The sequence below is a fragment of the Dendrobium catenatum genome, unplaced genomic scaffold, assembly GCF_001605985.2.
Source record: "Dendrobium catenatum unplaced genomic scaffold, ASM160598v2 fragScaff_scaffold_1557, whole genome shotgun sequence".
Lineage (NCBI taxonomy): Eukaryota > Viridiplantae > Streptophyta > Magnoliopsida > Asparagales > Orchidaceae > Dendrobium > Dendrobium catenatum.
In genome coordinates, this window is record NW_021320019.1 from 6,506,105 (window position 1) to 6,530,985 (window position 24,881).

Sequence of the window (24,881 nt, forward strand, 5' to 3'; positions counted from 1 at the left end):
AGTGATTCCCACTCTGATCATGGCAATAAACACCCATAAAATGAAAATGTTAATAATATCCTAACAAATGCTAATAAATAAGCCTATAAGAAGCCGTTAGGGATATTTATCCTTTTTACAACTATGGATATCTATCCTTTTATTACAATGTCCCCAGCCTACAATCCACTTAAAACCCTTTGAACTTGTTTACGCTAAAGATTTGGAGGCATCAAAACTGTAATATCTAAGATAAAGTTTATTTGTATAGGTTGGCACAATTCATCATCATCATCAGTAGCCCTATCTCAACTAATTGTCAATGGTATTGCCAAAGGAATAATTCAGATATCTAAATGAAATATCAAAAGGATTAAATCATTACAATGAGTATTCCGTTCTAAATTTTATTCTTATATAGTTCCAAATAATCCAACATGCTTATCACAGATAATTGCCTGTTTTCATTGTACGCAAACAAGAATCCTTTTTGCTCTGCCTGAAATCGAAATGTCACATATCACGAGAAGCAAGTTTGGGAAAAAGAAATTGCAACTATTGAATGAGTTTTAAAGGTCAAGAAATGTGGGATACAATGCCCAAGTCTATGGAGCATATATCATCACGCATACCATCTTGTCGTCAGAAGTCCTTCAACACCAACAGGGCCTCGAGCATGAATCCTACTTGTACTTATACCAACCTTCTCAGCAATTAACAAAAGAAAAAAAATGTCTAAAATATCATTAAAATCAAAAGAAGCCAAAAAAAACATATCCAAGCGTATCATACCTCTGCACCAAGACCAAAACGAGCTCCATCACAAAAGCGTGTGCTTGCATTATGAAAGACGGCAGCACTGCCATCAAAAAAATAATTGTGGGACAGCATCCCACTGTTAAATTACCAATAACTTCAACATGACAAAATAAAATAAAATTTATAGCATCCATCTTTGATTGTCTACAAATTTTTAATGGTGTCAGGATATCGTTAGCTGATGCTATCCCTAAACAGAAAGAAAAGTAAATGGCAGAGTAAATTTAAAAAAGGATTAGAATTGCATCCAGCGCTGTAAGATTCCTTTGAATTCCCACAAGTCCAGTATGAATGAAATATTTTCAACGAAAAAAGTTTAGAATATTGGAATTGCATGATGTTCGTTGCTTCATTGGTTAAACTATCAAAGGGTAGCTATGTTCAAAAAAATGTGCATGCGAAAAAACAATAATATGATCAAGGAGAATGGACAACAATAAAGCTGCAAACAAAAAAACACATGAGAATTTATGTAGATCGTTAAGATCACCCACTATGATGCACAGACACGGACACGGACACGGCGACACGGATACGACACGACACGGACACAGGACATTTCAGTTATTGAAAATATATGACACAGACACGGGTTGGACACGGTATTATAGTTTTTATATTTAAAAAATAGTGTACAAAATTAAATAAGTATAATTTTAAAAATAATTTGAAAATAATAAGTCATTTAACTAGAATTTGTGCTTAAAATGATTAGTATTAGGATGTCGAGAGTAAGACGTCGATGCCGTTTATCAGTCACCAATAGAGGAGATGAAAATACCTTCACTGCCAAAAAGAAAAGAAAATGAGAATATTTGATGATTGGGCATTAAGTGTGGACGTTGATTTGGTGTTGTGGATATGAAATAAGAAATTTAACTTAAATCTCATCAAATACAATAAATTATATTTTAAAAAATTCATAAAATATTTAAGATACGCAGGTCGGACATGCGTGTCCAATTTGTATTTAATATTTTTTAATCGGACACTTTTTCGGCGTGTTCGATAATTGTCGGACGAGTGTCGTGTCGGATACGGTGTCGGATACGGTGTCGGACACTGCACGCCTCTTTGAAGAGATGTGTCGGTGCATCATAGATCACCCACAATCACGGCCAGCCATAAAGAAATATTCATAATCCAAGGATAAAATATTTGTACACCCAACTATTCTAGTCTCCCCAACTTATATCTCACCAGTGATTCTCCCTCTACTATTATTCCCACTTTGTCCAACCTTAGTGTGTTGTTCTCATAGCACAAATCTCAAAAACAAGCCTCATAGAAACAGTATAAATCCAGAATCCCCACTATTCTTGATGTAGAACGGATATGGGGGGAGGGGTCATTTGAATAATTAAGATCTAAATTTAATTTCATATTTCAAAAAAGGGGGAAGTGAAGGGAAAATTTGAATTTCAAATCACCTCAATTGGGAAGGCATTAATTGGGATTTGATGAGGGATGGGGACCGGCAGTTACTAGGGATGATTTGAGTTGATTGAGGGCCTTAATGGAGATGCATTAATTTGAGAGGAGATGAGAGAGGGGGCCGGCCATATGGAGAGGGAGGAGAAGTGTCCACATACAACATATGTGGATCAAGCATTAAATGGTATTGGGCGAATTAAATCTGAAATAAATTTCTGATTGAGAGTAATTTGAGGAGGCTCCCTAATGTAGAATTTATTAAATTGGAAATGTTTTGAAATTCAAATTTATTTGAATTCAAAATTGAATGACTTTCCGAATTAACAAAATCTAATTTATGAAGGTAATCAAGAGGTTATTTTGAATCAAAAATTCAAAATTTGTGGAGGGAAGAGGCTAGGGGTGAGGTGGTCGGCCGACTATGGATGTTTGATCCAAAAGAAAAGTTAATCAAAATCAAACGAAATAAAATAAAAACGGATGGTGAGTGATGGAGACTATAGATGAGAGGACGGATAACAAAGAAAAAAAATAAAATAAAAAAGAAACAAACCACGAGCCCGGACTCTTCCTGCGGCTGGTGGGTACTACGTTACCCTCCCCGAGGGACTTCAATCCACAAGCCCGAATCCATCCCGCGGCTGGTGGAAACAAGAATGTCCTCCCATATGACTTCTCCTCTCCAGAACTCACACAGAGATCAAGACAAAGGCTCTAATTCTTTTTTTTTATAATCCATCATTATCTAATATAAGAGCAAAGGCCTCTATATATAGGCTTTAAAAGAAACTAAAAGACAACTTTGCCCTCGGGCTTACATAAAACAAGTCCCTTAAGGGTAAAAAAGAAAAAAAATGCATAATTAAATAAAAATTACAATTAATAAACTAAGATAAAATGAAGGGATCACGGCCGTCGATCTACGTCTCTTCCTTTGATTAATGTCCACCGTCGGATGTCCGCATCATTTCTCTCTTGACATAGCAGAAATATAGGAATCCAATATATATATATATATATATATATATATTGTGTTGTCTTCAATTGGTCACATAAAACGGCGGCCTTGTGATGACGTCCCGGTTAGGAGAGTAGAGGTTTTAGATTTGACTTATGTTAAGAAAGGTAGGGGTAGACCTAAAAAGACTTGGTTAGAAAATATTAGGAATGACCTTTCTTTATTAGATTTAAACGAGAATTTGACTTTTAATAGGACACAATGGAGAAAAAGGATTCATGTAGCCGACCCCATGTAGTGGGATAAAGGCTTGATGTTGTTGTTGTTGTATTCCTCTCCACTATACATTTTAGCGACATTGTATATGCGCCAGATCTTATGTCAACCAAGTGGCAAACATTTTGATCTAATCCAATCACCAATCTCCTCCCGGACAACTACCTCTACCAACATTGCCCCCATTTACCAACTCTAACCATGATTCAACCTCTCCACTCAGTCATCAATTGTAAGCAACTTAAGATTTATAGTCAAAATCCACATCAAATGCACCAAGATATGTAGAAGAATCCTTTTAGAAGGTTTCACTTTATATTTATTTATGTATACGTATATTCTTTAACACCCTCAAAGTTGCTGCCAAGCTCAATCAAGCTTAGATTTGCCGTCACAACCAAATCAAGGCTCAAAAGAAGACCGTCATGTTTACTAATTTCATATGATTCATGAAACAGTTGCATCATATAACCCATTTTCTATATAAGTTCTGTGCTTCTCCTTCCATAGAAGTATGATCAAACAAGACTTTTATGCATTTTATGCATGAATTCCTCTTGGCTTACATGCATAGCTAGTAAAGATCATAAGCTTAGAACAGCAATTGGCAGATGTAATTATTGATATCAATGCCTTATTTTATCATTTGATGCTTGCAAAATTTTCCTTCTATCACAGAGTGTGAAATGGAGAGACTTTCATCCAACCTTCAAAGAGCTTGGATATGTTTTCTGCAATTGAGGCACAAGTGAAGGAGCTATGAGTTAAGGATATGAGAATTAGAAGTGCCTGAATTCCTTGCATTGCCTCTTTTTTCTCTTTCTTTCTTTTTTTCTTCTTTTTTTTTTTTTTTGGTTATTTAAGTTTTATTGTGTAGATGAGTCCTGAGTACACGTATCTGGGCTATTTGTTATGAAAATATTCTTGGTTTGTTAGTTGCTTTGTAAATATATACATATGATATAAATGAAATATTTTAAATGCTTCCGCTTTATAGATGAATGTGGTGAAATGTGACATGAATATTTTTTTAATGATTATGAGTTATGAATGTTGGGAATCGTATGTTTTCTTCTGTTACATCCTGTGTCAATTGATAGGGGGTCAGCATGTCGTGTGACAAAGTGAATCGATTTCTATTACAGGAGTTGGTATAGTCTACTGAGCATATGAATCGCTTACTCTATATATTATGCATAATTTCAGGAAAAGGGAAAAGTCTAGCCAAGTAGAGGACGGTAAGATGTAGTGCATTGGATTCAAGAGAGTAAGGAAGAGGGAATGTTCACTAGGCCCGATTAAGCAGCAGGCGGGTACTGTAGCAATTTCAGAAGTCTGGGAAGAAAACAGTAACTTTGCCGCAACTGCGCAGAAGAAAATATCACAAAATTCTGTAGGAGGAAGCGGAAATCAGTGGGGTTTTCAGCACAGTGCTGAAGTTCCCTGTTCTACATTCAACACATTTCCTGCTTGTGGATGATTTCAGCATAGTTGCTGGAATTCATTAAGGGAGCTTGGTAGTGCATTGGATTCAAGAGAGTAAGGAAGAGCAAGTTGTGCATAACTGAAGAATTCAGAAGCAGTAATTTAAAAGGTATTTAAAAACCTGTTATCAAAAATTTAAATTTAATTAATATAGAATATGTGATGATTGTAAATTGATGCAAGGGTGCAAGGGTGCAAAGGAATTTGGAAAACAGTGAACAGTAAACTGTAGCAAAGATTTGGTTATGTTTAAGGTGAATTTCTGTAATGGCTTGTAGGGAAAGGAAGTGTACAAACTAATTGAAGAAGCAGTGGATTGAAAGAAAGTTAAGAGGGAAGTTAGGTATGTATTTAGTATTTAATTGAGTAGTAAATTCTTTATAAATATATATATAGTGTTAACTTTCGAAATGAGTATGTCAATGGTTGCCTTGGATGTAGGAATTATTTGAATTTATGCAGAAAGAAGGTTTTGGGAGAGTGTATCAAAGGCAAAGGCTTCGTGGTGTAGGTTTTGAAGAGACCACTCGTGAGGAAGGTAAGTTATGTAATTATTTCTAATTATAATGATTATGAATGATTAGTCTATCCTTTATGCTTTGAAATTTTTATTATAATGAAATGTCTTATGAGAATTTTATTATCATCATGAGAATACATTGGGGTATTCACAAATATCTATTCTTGAGAATAAGAAAGGTTTGTTAGATGTTTTAATGTGTTTATTTCAACCTTTTCTTAATAGACAAAATTTTTTATGCAAAGAAGTTTTCTTTTACTTAGTAGCTATCAAATTCTTAATACACCAAATTTATGAGTATAAGCATACTTAAGGTTGCAACCATTAAGATCAAATATGAATTATGAAGGTATGATGTAAGGAATATCAAGTTAAAAATAAAGATTGGCTATTCTATGATGTGATGTCTGCAATATCATGTGGGAAAAAGGGGCCCGATTAATAAACATGTATTGTAGGTGGGGCAAAAGGGACCCCGAAAGAAAAGATACCTACGTAGCAGGTGGGGCAAAAAGGACCCCTAATGAGACAAAAGTGACCTCAATATAATTCAATGGTGATAATGCCATGTTTACCTGGGCTCCATTGAATATTACTCTGAATGCATAGCCAAGTCTTTTACATATTTAATTTGATATTCAATATAACTTCGAAGAGGTAAAGAATAATGCTAATTAAGATTTATGATGTTGTTATTAATAATAAGTGAGTTTAATGATTTATGACTTCAGTGCTTTAGTTTATTTCTCTAATTATATTATAATTATAATTTAGATTACATAATTTGCTGGGCCTCATAACTCACCAGTTACTTCTTACTGAATGTTTTTACAGGAAAAGAAAAAGAAAAAGAAAAAGTTGTGGAAGATTGATAAGCAAGTATTTAAGTTTTATGTCAATGTTTATTTAAATTTTGAAATCTACTCTTGAGGTTAGTAAACTTGTTTAATATTGTAATAGTTTGAATTATTTGGATTTCATTAGTGGCTCTGTATAAAATCTTTGATGTAATGAAATTTGGAAAATTATTAGATGCTTCCTTTGTTATTCCAAATGATGTTTATATGATCTTTTATTTAGATCTGAAATGAACTCAACAGAAGTTCAGAAGTAAATGATGGAAATGTTATAGTGATTCTTGTTATACTCTACAGTACAGTATAGTGATACTGTGGGGTGTTACATTATCTATATATGATTCTCTTCAAAATGCAATTTTGATGATCTTTTACGTTATTTAATTAGTTTGGATTATTTATAAAATTCAATTATTTTCTTTTGATGCATAGAATGAACTTGGACTGAGTTATTTGTAAATGATTATTTTGAAAATTAAATTTTGATGATCTTTTATGATATTTCAATTAGTTTGAATTATTTAGTCGGCTCTCGTATATGTGATATTGTGGTTGAGATGATTAGGTTTAAGATTTAATTCTGAAGCTTGACATCAGAACCTCTAGTCTTGCATATAGCTTTATTCCCACCCACATGAAACCACCAAAACTTATTTAATACGTGGAAAATATCTCCAAATCGTAACACATGTGCATAGAATAAGTTGAGTTCATAATCTACTACTCTTTACACCTAATAAAAGTCTCCAAAAGAGCATCAATAGAGGCAAAACAATCTGCAACTACACTTACATCTGCTTAACTTCTCCCTATGATTAGCACATGTTTCTTACTCTTTTTCCTGTAAGGCTACACAATCCCTCTTTATGTGACATTCCTTGTTACAACAAAAGCAAATGATCTTCTTGAATTTGCTAGCCCCAATAACTAATTAACTAAACCCCTTCACATAATAAAATGAGTTTGAATAGCCAATGTTATTTGCAATGCAACAAGGCCATCTCAAAATCGCATATCTTTATAGAAACAAAATTTCAAGAAATAATTCACCTTATTCTTTCATCTTTGCAGACATGAACAATAGGAGCACCAGAAGAACCCTATCTACTTGGCCGAATACCAAAATAAAACCCACTTGTCCAATTCAACAATTAATGAGCTTACACGCACCAGAGATATCTATCAACTTGACCCAATTCTATCAACACACCCCACTTGTGCCATTCAAATATTTAATTTGCATTATTACCTTTTAGAAAAAGGATCTATTCCTCAATTTGTCTACATGATTGCACCAACTCCTATTTCCTCAATTCATTTGTTAAGATATGGCACCAGTCTAAATATAACATAATGCCAATAATTTCAATCATATATTAAAGATATAAGAATTGCTTATATTTTATAAACTTCTCAAGCTTTGTAGCAGAAATTATCCTTCATTGACCCCACGTAGTGAGATAAAGATTTGATGTTCTTGTTGTGTAATGTGAAAATGCCTTATATTTAAGCTAAATGAATTTAAAATGCACAGTAGAGCTACTAGTATATTAAAACATCATCTATCAGTTGAACAATTAGTAATTGCTCCTACCTTCTAAATAAGACATCAAATGTTCAAATCCAAAATGATACCATCATATTAAAATTTATTACCATTCATTCATTTTTAAAATAGTTCGCAAGCCCTCTAAATGAAAATATCAAAATTATTCTTTGAATAAAGAATATCTATTGAGAAGCAGTAGCTATGTTTCCCAACATATCTTATTGATGGCTATATCAGTATGTAAATAGCCCAACTAATCCTAAACATGTTATATAGTCATTCATTGTTGACAATTAATCATCTTAGACTACCTTCAAAGTAAATAATGAATGAAACAATACATAATAGCTTGCCCGTAGCTGAGTGTGGAATCCATGCAAGTTCTATTGTAGGTTCTTTGCTACATAACGAACCATCTTTTTGACAAAGTGATCCAAGTAATAGACAAACGAAAATGTACCCTGTCTAAAGGATAGAGAACTTATCCATCAAATGGTATTGATGGATTGTTATGAGATGCTTTTACATAAGAATCTCTTTTACATCTCTCAAATACCAAGAGATTTTAAGTACAATTGTCTCACCATTCTGATCAAATGAAGTTTATCTTTTCTAACCAAATTCATCTTGGAAAATGGGATCAAAGATTGTCAAAAAGTTCCAAACACTCAGCCTAATGATCAATGATATTAATTAGTCATTATAGGTTTTTGGGTCAAAGCCTACCATCTTATTAAGGTGCCTTCATTTTTCCTTTATTGGTTATAATGTCATCCACATCTCAATTGTAGCATTCAGGAGCAACAACATAACATCGGTGGCAGTAATGAGGTACATGGAAAGGCTACAAGGTAGAAATTCATAATACTTTATAGTTGCAAAGTAACCGCCACAAAATAAGTTCTTGAAGGCTAGGACATGGAGTTGTCTAAGGAGAGTTCCAGCAGGTTAGTCCAACACTGGTATCTAGAGGTTGTGGAATCGTGATCTAACATGCCTATGAAATGACAAAATGTTCATATTTTATAATCAAGGTCTTCACCGTGATGTTCAGAATCAATATCATTTCGATTGGTACCTTTAATAAGAGGAAAATACACAAAATCCTTAGGATGGTCTATAGTTCATGGATCCTTGAAATTAAATACACTCAACTAGATCAACACGAGACTTAATGTGACTTAGTCCACAGTTCACAACTCATGAAATTTTGTGGGGCACAAAAAATATTAAATTGCTCAAGTAACCCAAGAAAATTGTCATCTTGCGTAGAATCAAACTTAAAATCTCAATATAGATTCCATAATTAAGAAACTAAGAAACCGTGAGGTTAAAAAGTTTAGAAAACCTAACCTTGTAAGATCAAAATCAACAATAAATGAAATCAATCTAAATCCCTGCAACTATTGTTTGTAGATGATAGATCTGAATTCTAGTTTGGCCTTATTGATAATCCCTAGGTTGCACAACTATATTCAATAGAAGATCAATAAAAGATGACGAAGAGATGAAAAGAAGAGCTGATTAATTAAGGTAAAAGAGAAAGAAAATGAATAAGCTAGGCATGATTCCACCGGTTCCTTCAAGCTTCACACCAACAGGATATCACACTCATGGAAGAGAACTTTCATACACAATCACTATTTGAAACCTTTTATGCAAACTCAAATAGAAGAAATTATCACATATTAGTCACCCATGATTTAATTGCCAAAATGTAACTAGGATTACTACCAAAGGTTGTAAACGTGAGGTTCCACATCGCAATATTCATGAACATTGAATAATATGTTTAAGCCTGCATCAATATTCCTTACATTGGGTTAAAACTAGTCAATATATACCAATAATAAATTAGTGTAGTTAAATGCACCTTTCTTTATTAAATATTCTTTTTACTGTGCATTGCAAGGAAAGCATGCTAGTATACAGTAAGTTTCCACATATAATAATATTCAAGAACAGAAAAATAATGCAAAAGCAAAGAAAGTGATGAAACATTTCATAAATCTCAACTGACAAGACAACAACGTACCTGTCAACCTGGTTAAGGAAAATTTCTGCAATTTCCTTATCTTCAGTTATTATGCAGTCAGTATGCGCACTGCAAAATTAAAAGGCACCAAAAAAGAGTCATTTTTTTCACCAACAGTAAGTAGATGGCGTCCTCCACTGAATCCACATTCCCAATGTAAAACAATCTCAAGAATGCTGCATACCTTCCATAAGAATGTATATGTTCAATTGCTGAAAGCACACTATCAACTACTTCAATCGTACAAGCCATTGAGCTATACTCATGATGAAATGAATTTGTTCCCGGTATTTCAAATGCCAGACTTGCTCGAGGTCCACCAAAGAGAACAACACCTATGCAAGCAATATAGGGATCATTTAGAAAGGCAAACTTCACTAGCATCATGGAGGCATGGCAAGCAGGTCCTTTGCTTATGTATCTACAAAAAGCATGATCCCTACAGTGACCTGGAGACCTAACATGCTTATTTATATATTTCTTCATGCATGCAAGCATAAATGAAAAAAGAACAATAATAAATAGGAGAAACCCTAATAATGCCTCTTTATGAAGTAAATTTATGCCGAAATTGAATGGAAAAGTTAATCTATAGGGTTCTCTAGTGCATTCTAATACGAAAGGTATAAAATATAAGCATTTATTTGAATTACGTGTTATGAAAAATACTTCAAAAAAAATGGATGATCATAATGTGTGCAGGTACTAGATCTGGCTCGGACTAAATGAGCTCTAATGATCAGTATTAAATCATACTTACAAAAATTATTTATAGAATAAAAAACAAAGAGGTTATAACAAGTCTACGAAAAATTCAAATTATTCCTTTCTTGAACTAAGATAGCCATTAGATTGGTGGAACAAAGAAGTGCACATAAATGAATTGAATCAGGCCAACAGTAGCAAAAACAAAGAGCCTATATATTTGTAAAGTACTGCTTGAACATGTGCTTTTCCCCAATTTGACTCATCTGCATGAGTGACCCAATCAGCTTCTCCCTCAAATGAGGAATTTGGTTATGGGTAGACAACTAGACAAAAAGGTCTATATTGGAACACCCAGAATGAATATTTTTTTTTAGTCAGTCAAGGATATTAGCTTATGACTCATCTGCAACTTGAAGACAAGACTAGATTGTATGAAGTAAATAACATGGGCTAGCAGCTTGAAGTTTAACTTTAGCAACAAAATCCTATAATAATTTCTTATGACATTATTCTTTATCTGACTAACATTGACTAAAGCTTAATATGGAATTATGAATTCTACATGCAGTGGCAGAGTCAAATTTTATTTATGGAGGGGGGGGCTAAATTAAGATAGTTATGTTTGTCGTGTCATCTTGAATGTTAGAATACATTAAAATAGTTGTCCATGAGCCTTTGGTGGTTCTCGTTTGGATTACCTTGCCCAATTAAAACCACATTTTACTAATCGGAAGCTAAACACGCAGCGGTAGAGCCAGAAAAAACCAAAATTTATTCCTTAATTTTTAATTCTTAATTTTTAATCAAAGAGGCTGAACTGCTTGTCATTCTAAAAGGCCAATTGACAAAAAAAATTATTACCGATTCTTAGGAAACCGGAATATAAAAATCTGGTTTCTTAAGAAATCGGAATTTCTTAAGCTTCTTAAGAAACCGGGTTTTCATATTCCGATTTTTTTTCAAATCACAAAATAACAATAAATAAATAAATAATAAAATTTTATAAAAACCGGATAAGTGAATAAAAAATTTAAGAATTTATACAAACCGAAGAAGTAAAATTCGGTTTCTGGTCAAAGTAGAAAATGTATTATGAAAAGTTTCTATTGAAACAGAATAATTAAGTTCTGTAGAACTTCACAAAAAGAAAAGTAAAGACAAATTTAAAATTATAACATAAAAGAAAAAAAAAAGAAAAAAAAAAAAACAATAGCAAAGAAGTGTTGGAACTAATAATAAGAAAAATGAAAAGAATATCATAGAACTATATCAATCCTGATAGAATGCTAGGTAGTAGATACTCATATTGAATAAGAAAATAGCTTTCAACCAGTCATATTGTTACGTAATAAATGTAGTTACGTAATAAATGTAATAAGAAGGTCATAGGTTAATATCAGGCATTAGATAGTTAAAAAGTGTTTAATAGACCATTATCTTATAATGCTATAACTATCCCTATTTAAGCAGAATTAGGGTTATGCAACCAATGAACTAGCTTTGAAAGCTCGTTCTCTCCGTGAGCACTTAGAGCTATGTAATGGAAAAACTAAGCATCTACTACCTCCGAAACCCTACCTTCCAAAGCCTTCATGCAATCTGCTTTAAAATGGTTGTGAAGTGTAGAAAACACGGAAGGGCTCTGTGAATATGCACGGAAGAAGGTTCTCTATCAAAAACAAACTTCTACAAAAGCGCTTTACAAAATTACATGCACTAGTTTTGCAGATTGTGAGCGTAAGGAGAAAAAAAATACAGAACTAATGATGATTGTGATGGATGTGATGTGCACCAGCGTGACCGTAATACCTTCACTTCTAAGTTCTGCTAATATATCATGAAGCCCGTTAGTATTCAAAAGATCCTCATGTAAAAGAAGTGTTTCCTGGAAAAATAAAATAAAAGAGAACTCAGAGTTGGGGGCTGGCAAATGTTATAAAAGATAACTAAAATGCATTTCAAAGAAATGGCAAAAGCTATACAATTATGCATCAACAATTTTCAAAGAAATGAACACTTACCATAGCATTGCAAGCTGCAGGATAATCTGTCTTTGCATCCAGAACAATTTTTTTAGCCATTTCCATGTTAGCGGATTTGTCAATATAAACATGACAGATCCCATCTAGAAAGAAAAAGTAGTTGACAGCAACTTGCAAATCGTCAGGTTAAGGCAGGAAGTATCAATTATAGCAAGCGAATCTGTAACATATCTCACCAGCATGGCCTAGAACAGGAATCTTGGTGGACTCCTTGATCTGAGAAACAAGCCTGCTACTGCCTCTTGGTATAACAAGATCTATCACATCGTCAAGCTGGAACACTTTCAAAATATGACTTCCGAATTATGAGCTCCAAAAAGGAAAATTTTTTCACTTTTTTTAGATGTCTAACCTTTAGTAGGTCAGGAATTTCATCTCTTGACGTAACAAGACCAATAAGTTTTTGACCCACATTTTCTGGGATAGCTTCAGTAATAATCTATAACAATAATAGGATAAATTCATAAAAACCTATCATGAGTACTATCTAAACGGATAATCATCATATTGTAACCAAATGGTTATGAAAGACGGTACCTTATGCAAAACCATATTAGATCTCATGGCTTCTTTCCCACCTTTGAGGAGAAGACCATTCCCACTTCGAATAGCTAAGGACGCAATCTATATTCATATTAATATCAAGGAGGAAAAGGAATGAAAGAGCGCTAAATATCAGACCACCCAAAGAACCAAAGTTTCGGGAGAAAGAAAATCTTAATGCAATGCTAACATGCAAAAGTATACCCTAAACAACTTCGGTAGTTTCTAATATCAACATCAAAATAACATAAGTTTTATCCTAATTTCTTGACTAAATTCATCTAAATAATATGTTTAAAAACGACAAAATTACCAAACCTACAATAATGCAATGATTGAGTACTGTTTTTAGCATTTTGTACTTTGGCCCCACTATGTATCAGATTATTTGCAAATTGGTCCGTGAATTTCCAAAACATACAACTTTGACATATGTTTTCCAAAAATCAAGTATTCAACCAATCACAATAAATTTTTCATAAATTTAAATTTTGAAAAAAAACATCATCATCGCCACAAGCATCACTAAGTGTACATAAGATATTAAATATTGTTAAAGCATTTTTTGCACAAAAAATAGTTATCTTGGCTTTGATCTATTTGCCCATAGCCATGCATACCTAAACCACTCAAATTGATTTTCTTCTACCTTATCATCAATTAGTCTTACTTCGACTATCTCTATAAAATAATCATTTTTTCTTATATTCTACGTAGTTTTAACATAAATTCATTTAGCATGTTTTTGCTTCATTCCTAAATTATCATAAAATCTATATTCCTCATTTATGCAATATTCAATATGATTGACCGTAACTTTTTAATGCCTAACACTTAGATCCACATGGCATAATTGTAATATGTTTTTTTCTTCATTTTGAAAAAAGATTAGATATTTGAGAGAGTGTGATATTGTTCAAATAGAGTGTCAACTATGTTGAATATTTGAAAGTCAACATTAGGGAATTTATTTTAGGAAAGCATTTTTAAGAATAAAAGAAGAGATCAATTGTGAACTTCTCCTATGATTTTGTTTACTAAAATTTAGACAAAAATTAAGCTAGTTAATTATTTCTTTTATTAGGCACTCTTTATATATATATATATATGTATGTAGCACCTTTTTAAATGAGAAGAATAATCAAATAAAAAATTATTCATGATATTAGAGCTAGTTCTCTGAACCCTAATCCCTTCAAGCTGCCTCTCTTTGACAAATTTGTCCCGGCCTTCTTCTTCCTCTATATTTTGAGCAACCTCATACCTTCTTCTCCCTCATCTTCTTCTTTGCAATACAGAATGGCTTCATCACAAGCATGCGACATCACGACACCATAAGCAGGGAGTTCAAAAATTTCAAACCTTGGTGGCAGTGATTCTTCTCCTATTCTCATCACAAGACAAAAATTAAATGGTCATAATTATTTGTAGTGGTCACAATTAGTGTTATTCATTTGTGGAAAGGGGAAGGATGAGTATCTCACGGGAGCTGTAACCATGCCAAAGACTATAAATCCAGGTTTCAAAAAGTGGAAGATTGAAAATAGTATGATAATGTCATGGCTTTTCAATTTCATAAACAATGACATTTGTAAAAATTTCTTGTTGTTTGGGACTGCAAAAGAAATATGGGATCCAGCTCTGAAAATACTTCAAAGTTGTTTCAGGTTTAATCAGTACTTCATAACTTCCGCCAAGAAGAGCAATATGTTACTCAGTATTACAATACACTCACACGGTATTGGCAACAACTTGACTTATTTGAAACTCGCTCATAGACATATCCAAAAGATGTAGTAATGTACAAGAATTTGTGTAACAAAAAAGGTTGTTCAAGTTTTTCATAGAACTTAACAGGGAGTTGGATGATGTTCGAGGTCGAATCATGGGCCACCACCAAATCTTAGGGAGGCTTTCTCAGAGGTTAGGCGTGAAGAAAGTAGAAAGAAAGTAATGATGGGATCTAAGAAAAAACCCGCATCAATGTTAGATGCATATGCCCTTGTTGTCCGATCATCTAATAGTAATGGTGGAGATCATCATAAACTTGAAAGGCCTTGGTGTGATTATTGTAAAAAATTAGGTCATTACAAGGAAAGTTATTGGAAGCTCCGAGGCAAACCAACTGATTGAAGATCATAGCGATGGTTTGATAGAGATGGCAAAGCACATGTGGCTTCAACTCTAAGAGTGCTCATATTCTTGAGCATAGCCCATTTAGCAAAGAGCATATGGATTTGCAGCATAAATTGTTTAGTCAAGTTGGCAGTGGTAACATTACTGGGACAAGTTAGGTTGCTCAAACATATTCACATACTGCCTTCACTACTAACAAGGGAGACATGAAGTCATGGATAGTCGACACTCGACACTAGTGCTTCTAATCATATGACAGGAGATGCTGCTCTTCTCCAAATTTATAAGCTAAGTGGTGGTCACTCATCCGTCCATACTCATGATGGTTAAAATTCTAAAATTATTGGAACAGGTTCCATCCAACTTACTAAAGAGTTGTATCTCAACTATGTCCTCCATGTTCCGAACTTGTATTATAACCTTTTGCCCATTAGCAAATTGGCTCGTGACCTTCAATGTGTTACTAAATTTATTCAAACTTGTATGTTTATCAGGATTTGAAATCGGGGAAGATGATTGGTAGTGTTAAACTGTGCTCTGGGCTCTATCTTCTCCAATGTGACCGATCCTCAAACCATGTTTCTCTAGCAAGTTGCGTCATATCTCATAGTGTATTAAAATATTTCAATTGTGTGTCCAATTCTAATATCAATAAAGATAGTAAAATTGTATTGTTACACTATCGCCTTAGTCATTCTAGCTTTGTGTATCTTGAAAAATTATTTATCAAAAAAAGTCTTGCATCTTTTCATTATGAAACTTGTCATATTGTAAAGCATACTCAAACTGTAGATCATCAAATTCCATACAAACCTTCAACAACATTTTCTTTGATCTATAGTGATGTGTGGGGTCCCTGAACGATAAAAAATGTTTCGAGCACTCGATGATTTGTAACATTTGTTAATAATCATAGAAGGGTAACTTAGGTTTTCCTTATGAAAGAAAAGTCTGAGATTGGGCAAATTTTTCAAACCTTCAATCTTATGGTTCAAAATCAATTCAACTCTAGAATTCAAGTACTCAAGTCACAATGCTAGGGAATACTTGACTAGTAGTTTTAATACCTACCTTCAGAATCATGGGATTATTCACATGAGTTCTTGTGTTGACAAAGTTACCTATTTGATCAATTGTACGCCATCATGAGTCCTTAATTTTCAATCTCCATGTTTAGGATGCTATAAATACTTTCAAGAAACCCCTTGCACGTGCACCATAAATTGTATACACATAGATACACTAAAGGGGTAAATACAATCGATACCCGCATGGGCCCCAGCGAGCGTGTTATTGGTACACACGTAACGTCCAGGGATACTGCGCGGGTCAACAAGTGAATTCAGGTTCGAAACCGATCCTCCTATATGGGTCAATAGAAGTCGACAGGGTTCAAACCATTAAGCAAACATAAAGTTGTGGCGACCGGTATATTTGCTTTAAAACATTCATATAGGACTTTAAGGCCTACAACAATATGAATTCACTAATAATGGCATAAAGCCTACGAAACCTGATCCTCTGTCGGCATCCCGACAGAGTTGACAAGGTTCAATCCATAAAGAGAAATGACCCCACAACACCCCGATGATGGCCGTGTTTAACGAAGATCTCAACTGGAGGGGTTCACAAATATTTTCAAATGTCCATAAAAAAAAACTCCACAAAGTCCAATACCCAACAAAATCCAAAATCATCCAAAGTCCAAAAATATTTAAAATTGAAATAAATCCATCAAAAACTTAAAGCAAAATCCATCCACCCTCCGCAACAGTTTGCCGGGGCGGACAAATTAAAGTTTACTTCAGCTCACAAAGAGCCAAATGCCTAGTCGAAAATATCACTAGGATCCATTCTCAAACAATCTCTTGCCAGTAAAGACGTGGTACGTGTCCTCTAACCGGCAGTTTCTTCGCCAAATGGCACTGCAGGTAAACGGTTATGACCCGAGGCCCTCTGAACCGAGTGGTTTTGCCACCAAATGGCACCACATATAGCGGTTATGGCCAGAGCCAATACGCTCCTTAGTGGCGTTAAATCCTTGAGATATGAATCAATAGGATATGATTGATAGGGCACAAAGCCCTCTGTTAGCTAAGGTGGATTCAAATTTGTCCCCTTAAACAAGCATCCAACCTATGTCTACAAGGTCCCCTTGGACAAAGCAACCCATGGCTGCCGACAAGGATCCTTCTGTCAGGTTGGGTCGACTACCTCCTCTGACTAAGTAGACCAGAGACCATGATGGCCCGGGACGACGGAACCATGGGATCTTGATCGGGTCCATCATCCATTCCCCCACCATCCGCTTTAAGTGCAAGATGGTGAAATGTCTATTTTAAATATCAAACTCTCCATATTCCCAAATCCAAATCCAATTCTCAAATACTCAAACCCATACTGCTACTATATGCCAGATAACACGTATCTATGGATACAACGTATCTGATTGATGACTAGCCTTAATCGAAAGTTCTCTCTCGTGATCGGGAGGAGTAATTAACTATAGGGGCTTACGCCTATAGGAAACCAGAACTCAGATCATAAAGTCCTCGCAAAATGAGGGCGAAATCTCTGGGTAGTGTCTTATCTACAAACCCATCTGCCTTCCAAAATTTACCCCGGAACTTATCAGTTAAAACTCCCTCGCCGAAAATAAAAAGAAGAGCGAGCGGAGGCCGGGGACGAATTTTCGGAGCCCACACATGTCAACTTCTAAAAAATTTCCTCACACCCATGAAGCTTCCGTCTGATTTACCACTAAAGGTATTTGGTTGCACAATATTTGTTTGTGTATCCTCAACATCATAGGAAATTTGATCCTAGAGCCAATAAGCATATTTTTCTAGGATAATCTTTAAATCAAAAGAGCACAAATATTATTCTCCAACCAACAAAAGATTTTACACTATCATAGATGTCTCTTTCTTTGAGCATATGTCCGTCTATCCCAAATCTCATGTTCAAGGGAGAGAGAATGAATGACTATGAAGTTTGGGAGTTCTTTCTCGAGTCTATGCCCTTTGCCCACTTAGAGTCACCAAGTTCTTCTCAACTCGTGCTTTGTCCAAAGACCGTACACAAGACTTTTTCACACCCATGCATGTTCAGTCATCAGTTTGGCCAACAAATGTTTCTTCTCCCCTGCCAACTCAATCTATGGCTCCACAACTTGCTAATGAGAATTTTCAAGTCTAAATTAGGAGGAAAAGACAGAAGCTATAGCACGAATCACAGTAAGCATGTGACCAAGATATTGACTCAATTTCAAGTCCACCTGAAAAAAACATAGATACGATTAAAGCTAGAGATATTCCAATTCCTAACATTGATGACTCAACCATGTCAGTTGTATTGAGGAAGGGTTTTAGGAGATGTACAAGTCATCCAATTGGGAATTATGTTACTTATGAAGGGCTATCACCATCTTACAAAACATTTGCTACTTCTCTTAATGATATCCAGGTTCCTAGCACAATACAAAAGGTGTTATAAAATTCAGTGTAGAAGAAGGAAATACAAGATGAGATAGATGCAAAGAAGAATGGAATATGGCCTATTACTGATTTGCTAGCTGGAAAAAGTCCCATGGGGTGCAAGTGGATTCTCACTATATAAAGTACAAAAAAGATGGATCAGTTGAGAAACTCAAGACTCAATAGGTAGCTTGAGGATTTACACAATCCTATGGGATAGACTATCAAGAAACTTTTACTCATGTTACAAACCTTAACACTATCAGAATTATTCTCTCATTGCCTATCAACCAAGTTGGTACTTGCAACAACTTTGACATAAAAAATGCATTTCTAAATAGTGACCTCGAAGAGGAAGTCTACATGGAAATCCCACCTAGTTTTTAAGAAAGTATGGCAAAGAATCAAGTTTGTAAACTAAAGAAGTCTTTGTACATCCTTAAACAATCTCCCCGAGTCTGGTTTGACAAAATTCACAAAGGCTGTTTTGAAGTTAGGCTACATACAGGGTCAAGTTGATCATAATTTGTGTCCCATGAAATCTCATGCAAGGAAAATTGTTATATTGATAGGCTATGTCAATGATATTATTCTATCTAGGAATGATGAGGAGGAATTACAAAATTTGAAGAAGTATTTGTCATAAGAGTTTGAAGTTAAAAATCTTGGAAATCTTAAATATTTCCCTTAGAATATAAGAGGCTAGATCAAGAAAGGGTATTGTTGTTTTTCAAAGGAAATATATTCTAGATCTTCTTCTGAGACTGGTATGCTTGGATGCAAACATATTGATACTCATATGGACAGTCAGAAGAAATTTGGCACCGAGAAAGAAAGTACATATGTAGACAGTGGGAGATATAAGAGACTTGTTGGACATTTGATTTATCTTTCACACACTCGACAAGATATTTGTTTTGTGGTGAATGTTGCAAGTCAATTCATGAATTGCCCTATAAAGGAACATATGGAAGCAGTCTACAAGATTCTTAGAAACTTGAAGATGACACCAGGACAAGGCCTGTTCTTCAAAAAAACAGAGAATCGTGACACCAAAGTGTATTCAGAAGCAGATTGGGCAGGAAATATCATTGATAGACGATCAACTTCTAGGTATTGTTCTTTTGTCTGGGGTGATCTTGTTACATAGAAGAGTAAGAAGCAATCAATAGTAGCCAGAAGCAATGCAAAAATTGAGTACATAGCTTTTGCATAGGAAATTTGTGAAGGGATTTGGATAAAACGGGTTCGTAGTGAATTGGGACAAATAAGTTCATTTCATATTCTGATGATGTGTTATAATTAAGAATCTCGTACATCATGACAAGACTATTGAGACTACTAAATTGAAATCATTCCTACCAAACAACAAATTGCAGACATCCTCACCAAAGCTCTACCTAGACCTAATTTAGAAGACTTAATTTGCAAGCTTAGATTATATGATATATATATTTTTCAACTTGAACGGGAGTGTTGAATATTTGAAAGTCAAAGTTAGGAAATTATTTTTAAGAATAAAAGGAGAGCTTAATTGTCATCTTCTCCTATGATTTTGTTTTTATTTTACAAAAGTATTGTTAGGAAATAAAAGGAGAGATCAATTGTTATATTCTCCTATATGATTATGTTTCCTAATTTTAGAAAAAAAAATCATTCTCCTATGATTCTATTTCCTAAAATTGAGGAGATAATTAAGCTAGTTAATTATTTCATTTATTAGGCGCTCTTTTAATATATATGTGTAGAGGGGGGGAGAGGGGGACCTTTTTGAATAAGAAGAATAATCAAATAATAAATTCTTCAAACTACAAAATAAGAGGTATTTGATTTATTATATTACTATAAAAAATGCACATAATAAAATGCAGCTCTAGCTGCAACCTTCTAAAAAACTACTATAGATCAAATCCTATTAGTAATAAATATAATTTAAAGTGTGAGACTTGTCATATATTTCCATAAAGCAGCATTTTTATTGAAGTAAGAAAATATTTTATTTCAAAGATAATGTGATTATAGTTTGTTATCAATTAATTTACCATACTAGTAGCTTTGTCTTTATTTTATGACTTGGGATCAATTGGTTTTATAAAATAATTAGATGATAAGAAATAAAATATAGGGAGAAGAATTGGGATTGTGCTATGTTTAAGCCTCAAACTTACCACCATAAAAGGCGTTGTTGACTCAACCCTAGCACTGTGTCCACTATTAGTGAATCATCATATTATGTTCTCCTCTCCTTTTTTTTACCACTTTACAATCAACCCGTTCAAGCTACAAAATTAATAAGGGCTCTACTAGAAAAATTGTTGTAGGATTTGATTTATCCATCTGCCTTACATGGTATTTAGAACCACATACGAGGATAAATATTAAGCAGCACCTATCAAGCATTAACATTGCATTGATTAATCAAAATAATACATACTTAGTTGCTTTAAAGATTATTTTAAATATTAATTAAAGGAATTTTACAAGCTTTTGAGTTAGACTATTAAACTACCTTTTTTATAGTGCACACATCCAATGCAGAATTTTGCTGCTTTCCTGCTACAAACAGCAGTTTCTCTGCTGTTTGCTTATCGATTTGGGTTAGGATTGCTTGTGAACTCAAGTATTACCTTAGGGTTACTTGCAAACTCAAGTATTTCCTATCAAAACTCAATCCATGCACATACCTAAAAGTCGAATACAGAGATCTAGTACTTGCTCTACTATTTTATCAAATTAGAAGTGAAGATCTAGATGAAGGTGGACGAATTGACAGAGGACATGGCTCAAACATAGATATTGTTCCAAATTGAATGTGGAAGACGAATGAGCAAGCTTCGATTTTAGGCACGATGAGAGCTTGACAATGATGGAAGATAGCGATAGGGGTGTCAATATTGGACCCAACCCGAAAACTCGAACCAAACCCGAACTGAAAATTTTGGGTTCGGGTTGACCCGAACCCGAAGCGGGTCGGGTTTGGGTTGACCCAAACCCGAAGCAGTTCGGGTTCAGGTTTTCGACCCGTTTCAAAAATCGGGTAGGGTTCGGGTTGACCCAGGAACCCGGAAATGACCCGGCTGCCCGGTCTGCCCGCTCTACCCGCGTCATTCTGCCTGCATGCATAGACTCGCTGTCGAGTGCCACGCGTGAGTACGTGACGCGTCTGCCCAGTGCGTCAGTGCCCGGCTGCCCGGCATGCCCGCTATGGCAGGATCCAGCCACTGCCCGCGATGGCGTAATCCAGCTGACCAGTTCGGCAACGCCACTGGGCACGATCCCGCGGTCGAGTCTATCGCGTGTCCCGCGGTCGTATCTACCGCGCATCCCACGGTCCCGCGGTCGAGTGACTCGAGTCTGTTGCTGCTGTCGAACGCCGAAGCGTGGCCCAGCGTGCCATGTTGAATCCAAAGCGGGTCGGGTCGGGTAGACCCGAACCCAAAGCGGATCGGGTTCGGGTTCGGGTCCACAAAACTGACCCGTATACAAAAACGGGTCGGGTTCGGGTTGACCCGAATAGTGCTGAGTCAGGTTCGGATCAGTTCCGGGTTCGACCCGAACCCGACCCGTGACCCGAAATTGACACCCCTAGATAGCAATATGGGAAAATGCAATGAAAGCAGCAATGATAGTATGCTAGATCCCATTCGAGCATTTTGAGATGCTTGAATTCTCAAATTTATGAAGAAAAGAAGAATTTGTACAAAAAAGACAAACTTAATTCATTTATTAAATGTTTTCACTCTCCCTAAATTACTTATTCATAATACAAGGCTATATATAATAACTAATTAATATCCCCGCTAACTTTTCAAATTAAGATCTAGATTAATGCTGTGGATCAGAACATTGATCTTGCATAAAATAATTTTAATAGCATAACATAAGAACTAAATATGGAAACATTCTTTCTCACAACAGAAAGCTATATGCATGAAACAATTACACGTACTTAGTTTCTAGAATAAAATAGGTTTATACTTGAAAATGCAATGCATGGCCATTAAACCTACATTTACCACGATAAAGCATGAGAAAAGTGGTGCAAATGATGAGCTTGAAAGCTACTTCTTTATACCTGCACTAAGGCCTCGGGTCTTGACTCAAAAACAATCAAAAGCACGCCAAGGGGACACAATGTCTTCTCCAGGATTAACCCATCCGCAACCTGAAAGAAATTCTCTTGAGAACCATGAAAGTAATGAAGGAAACCAAACTTTGGACATAATTTAAGTAGAATAACAAAGGGTAAATTGCTATGTGAAAGATATGGGTGTCCATGATAAGCATGATACCAAGTGCTATTGTTATTTTGGTAGGGAAAATCAGTACGAGGTGATTGGGGATTGAGAAAAAATAATCGTAAAGATGAAACAAGCAGGGGTCAGTGGTGTGAGTTGTAGTGCAAATTGGGCTAAACGCATTACCTCGGTTCTTCGAACAACACAACCAACAGGATCTTCCATATTTGCAAGAATACGGATTGAGTTTGCTAGACTTGATATCTGTATAACAATGACAACTGATAAAAATAAGCATCCACACAAGTAACAGGGTAACGATCCCATCCAATGAATGATGCACCAGATACTTCATGTAAGTTAGATTAAAATAGAAATAATGTCAAACAAGACAGTCAGCAGTTAGACTAGTTCATAGAAGTATTCATGAAAAAAGGAACATTTAGATGCCCTTGCCTTTCCCGGCTTCAAAATTAATCGAGATATCATTGATTTTTCATATCCAGACTCTTGTGCTGCAATAACATCTGCCCCGTTTTCTGTCAATATTAGCTTTTCATTTGCCTCTAGAGAATCAGCTATGTCTAGCAAAATCCTCCTACGGCCTTCTGATGAAATTCTCTGGAAAAAATAGAAATAAATGCGTGAAAAAACCATCTACCTGAATAGCCGTCAAGGTGATTAATGCATTCATTAAACAAAATTCCACCAATAAGAGAAAAAGTTAAGAGATTGATGATGAATTTATCAATTGATAATCATAGGTGCAACACCTGAAGTTTTCTTGAACAATCTCTTGCAGCAACCGCCATCTCCCGTGCACCATCTTCTTTAGGAAGCACCCATAAATTTGCATCTTTATGAAAAAGAGTACCAACTCTCTCTCCTTGAAGCACCTTTATAATGCTATCAGTTGCAAAACCACTAGAAAATCAAGTGGAATTATTAGCATGAACCCATTGATTTTGTAAGAAAAACCAGCAAGCGATTGTAACGTTCAGTGGAGTATACTTAAAAGAACATAAGACAATTAATGTCTACAAATAGAAATAAGAAATTCAGACTTGAGGGCATGTTAAGCTTAAATTAATAATAATTTCAAAGCTAGCATAAAAGTAAGAAGTATAATTAGTTTGGTGCCTCGGCCGTGACAGCATGACGATAAATTCATGCCCACTCTTTCCACTGCAATCATGTTTTTGGAATTATGCTCCATCCTCTTTTTAAGAAAACAGCCCAACAAAGAGAAAAAGACTAAGAAATTGGCAAAGGAACCGAAGTTCTTAGATTTAAGATTAGCATATGGTGAAATTGTTTTCCAGGCAACTAAACAAATGAAATTCCAGCAGAGACTAGAATGTGCAATAGTTTGTAAGTTACTGTTATAACTGCAAAATAAAAGAAAAAATGCTATCAATAAAACGCATGGTTGCACATAGATTTTGGAGATAAAACAAAAATAATAATGCAGGACTGTTTGCAGTTACTAGGTGTAACTTAAAAGTTACAAGTAAAAGTAAGGCTAAAACTAGCAATAGCTTAAGTTCCACTCCGCATTGCAAACAAAAGAAAAACTATTTTGAATTAAACGCCTGGCTGTACTTACAAATTTGGGAGATAAAAGCACAAAAACCTAGCAATGCTGGATACATGACATCAATTATCAGAGCAATTTTCTCAAGACCATCAAAGGAATGAAATGAAGAAAAAGCATAATCCAATGTAAATGGGAGAGTGATGAAGATATTGAGCATAGTTTTTAAATATCAAATCAATATTATGTACAACAACATCAAGTCTTTGTCCCACTACGTGTCCTTTTTCGT

The 24,881-nt window shown here is 34.9% G+C and overlaps 1 protein-coding gene across 2 annotated transcripts in view; it reads right to left on the reverse strand.

Annotated features, from left to right (window-relative positions):
* The window catches only part of LOC110102720 (delta-1-pyrroline-5-carboxylate synthase), a 52,815-nt gene that overhangs the window by 5,308 nt on the left and 22,626 nt on the right, over nt 1-24,881 (reverse strand). For both annotated transcript variants that reach the window (XM_020831171.2, XM_020831168.2), the window contains exons 8-20: nt 23,829-23,979; nt 23,512-23,676; nt 23,242-23,319; nt 22,893-22,982; nt 13,200-13,286; nt 13,015-13,101; nt 12,839-12,935; nt 12,642-12,745; nt 12,430-12,505; nt 10,097-10,247; nt 9,913-9,981; nt 772-838; nt 612-682 (exon numbers count right to left, since the gene is read on the reverse strand). In XM_020831171.2, the coding sequence (XP_020686830.1) occupies nt 612-682; nt 772-838; nt 9,913-9,981; nt 10,097-10,247; nt 12,430-12,505; nt 12,642-12,745; nt 12,839-12,935; nt 13,015-13,101; nt 13,200-13,286; nt 22,893-22,982; nt 23,242-23,319; nt 23,512-23,676; nt 23,829-23,979 (1,293 nt within the window). The remainder of the gene's footprint in view (nt 1-611; nt 683-771; nt 839-9,912; nt 9,982-10,096; nt 10,248-12,429; nt 12,506-12,641; nt 12,746-12,838; nt 12,936-13,014; nt 13,102-13,199; nt 13,287-22,892; nt 22,983-23,241; nt 23,320-23,511; nt 23,677-23,828; nt 23,980-24,881) is intronic.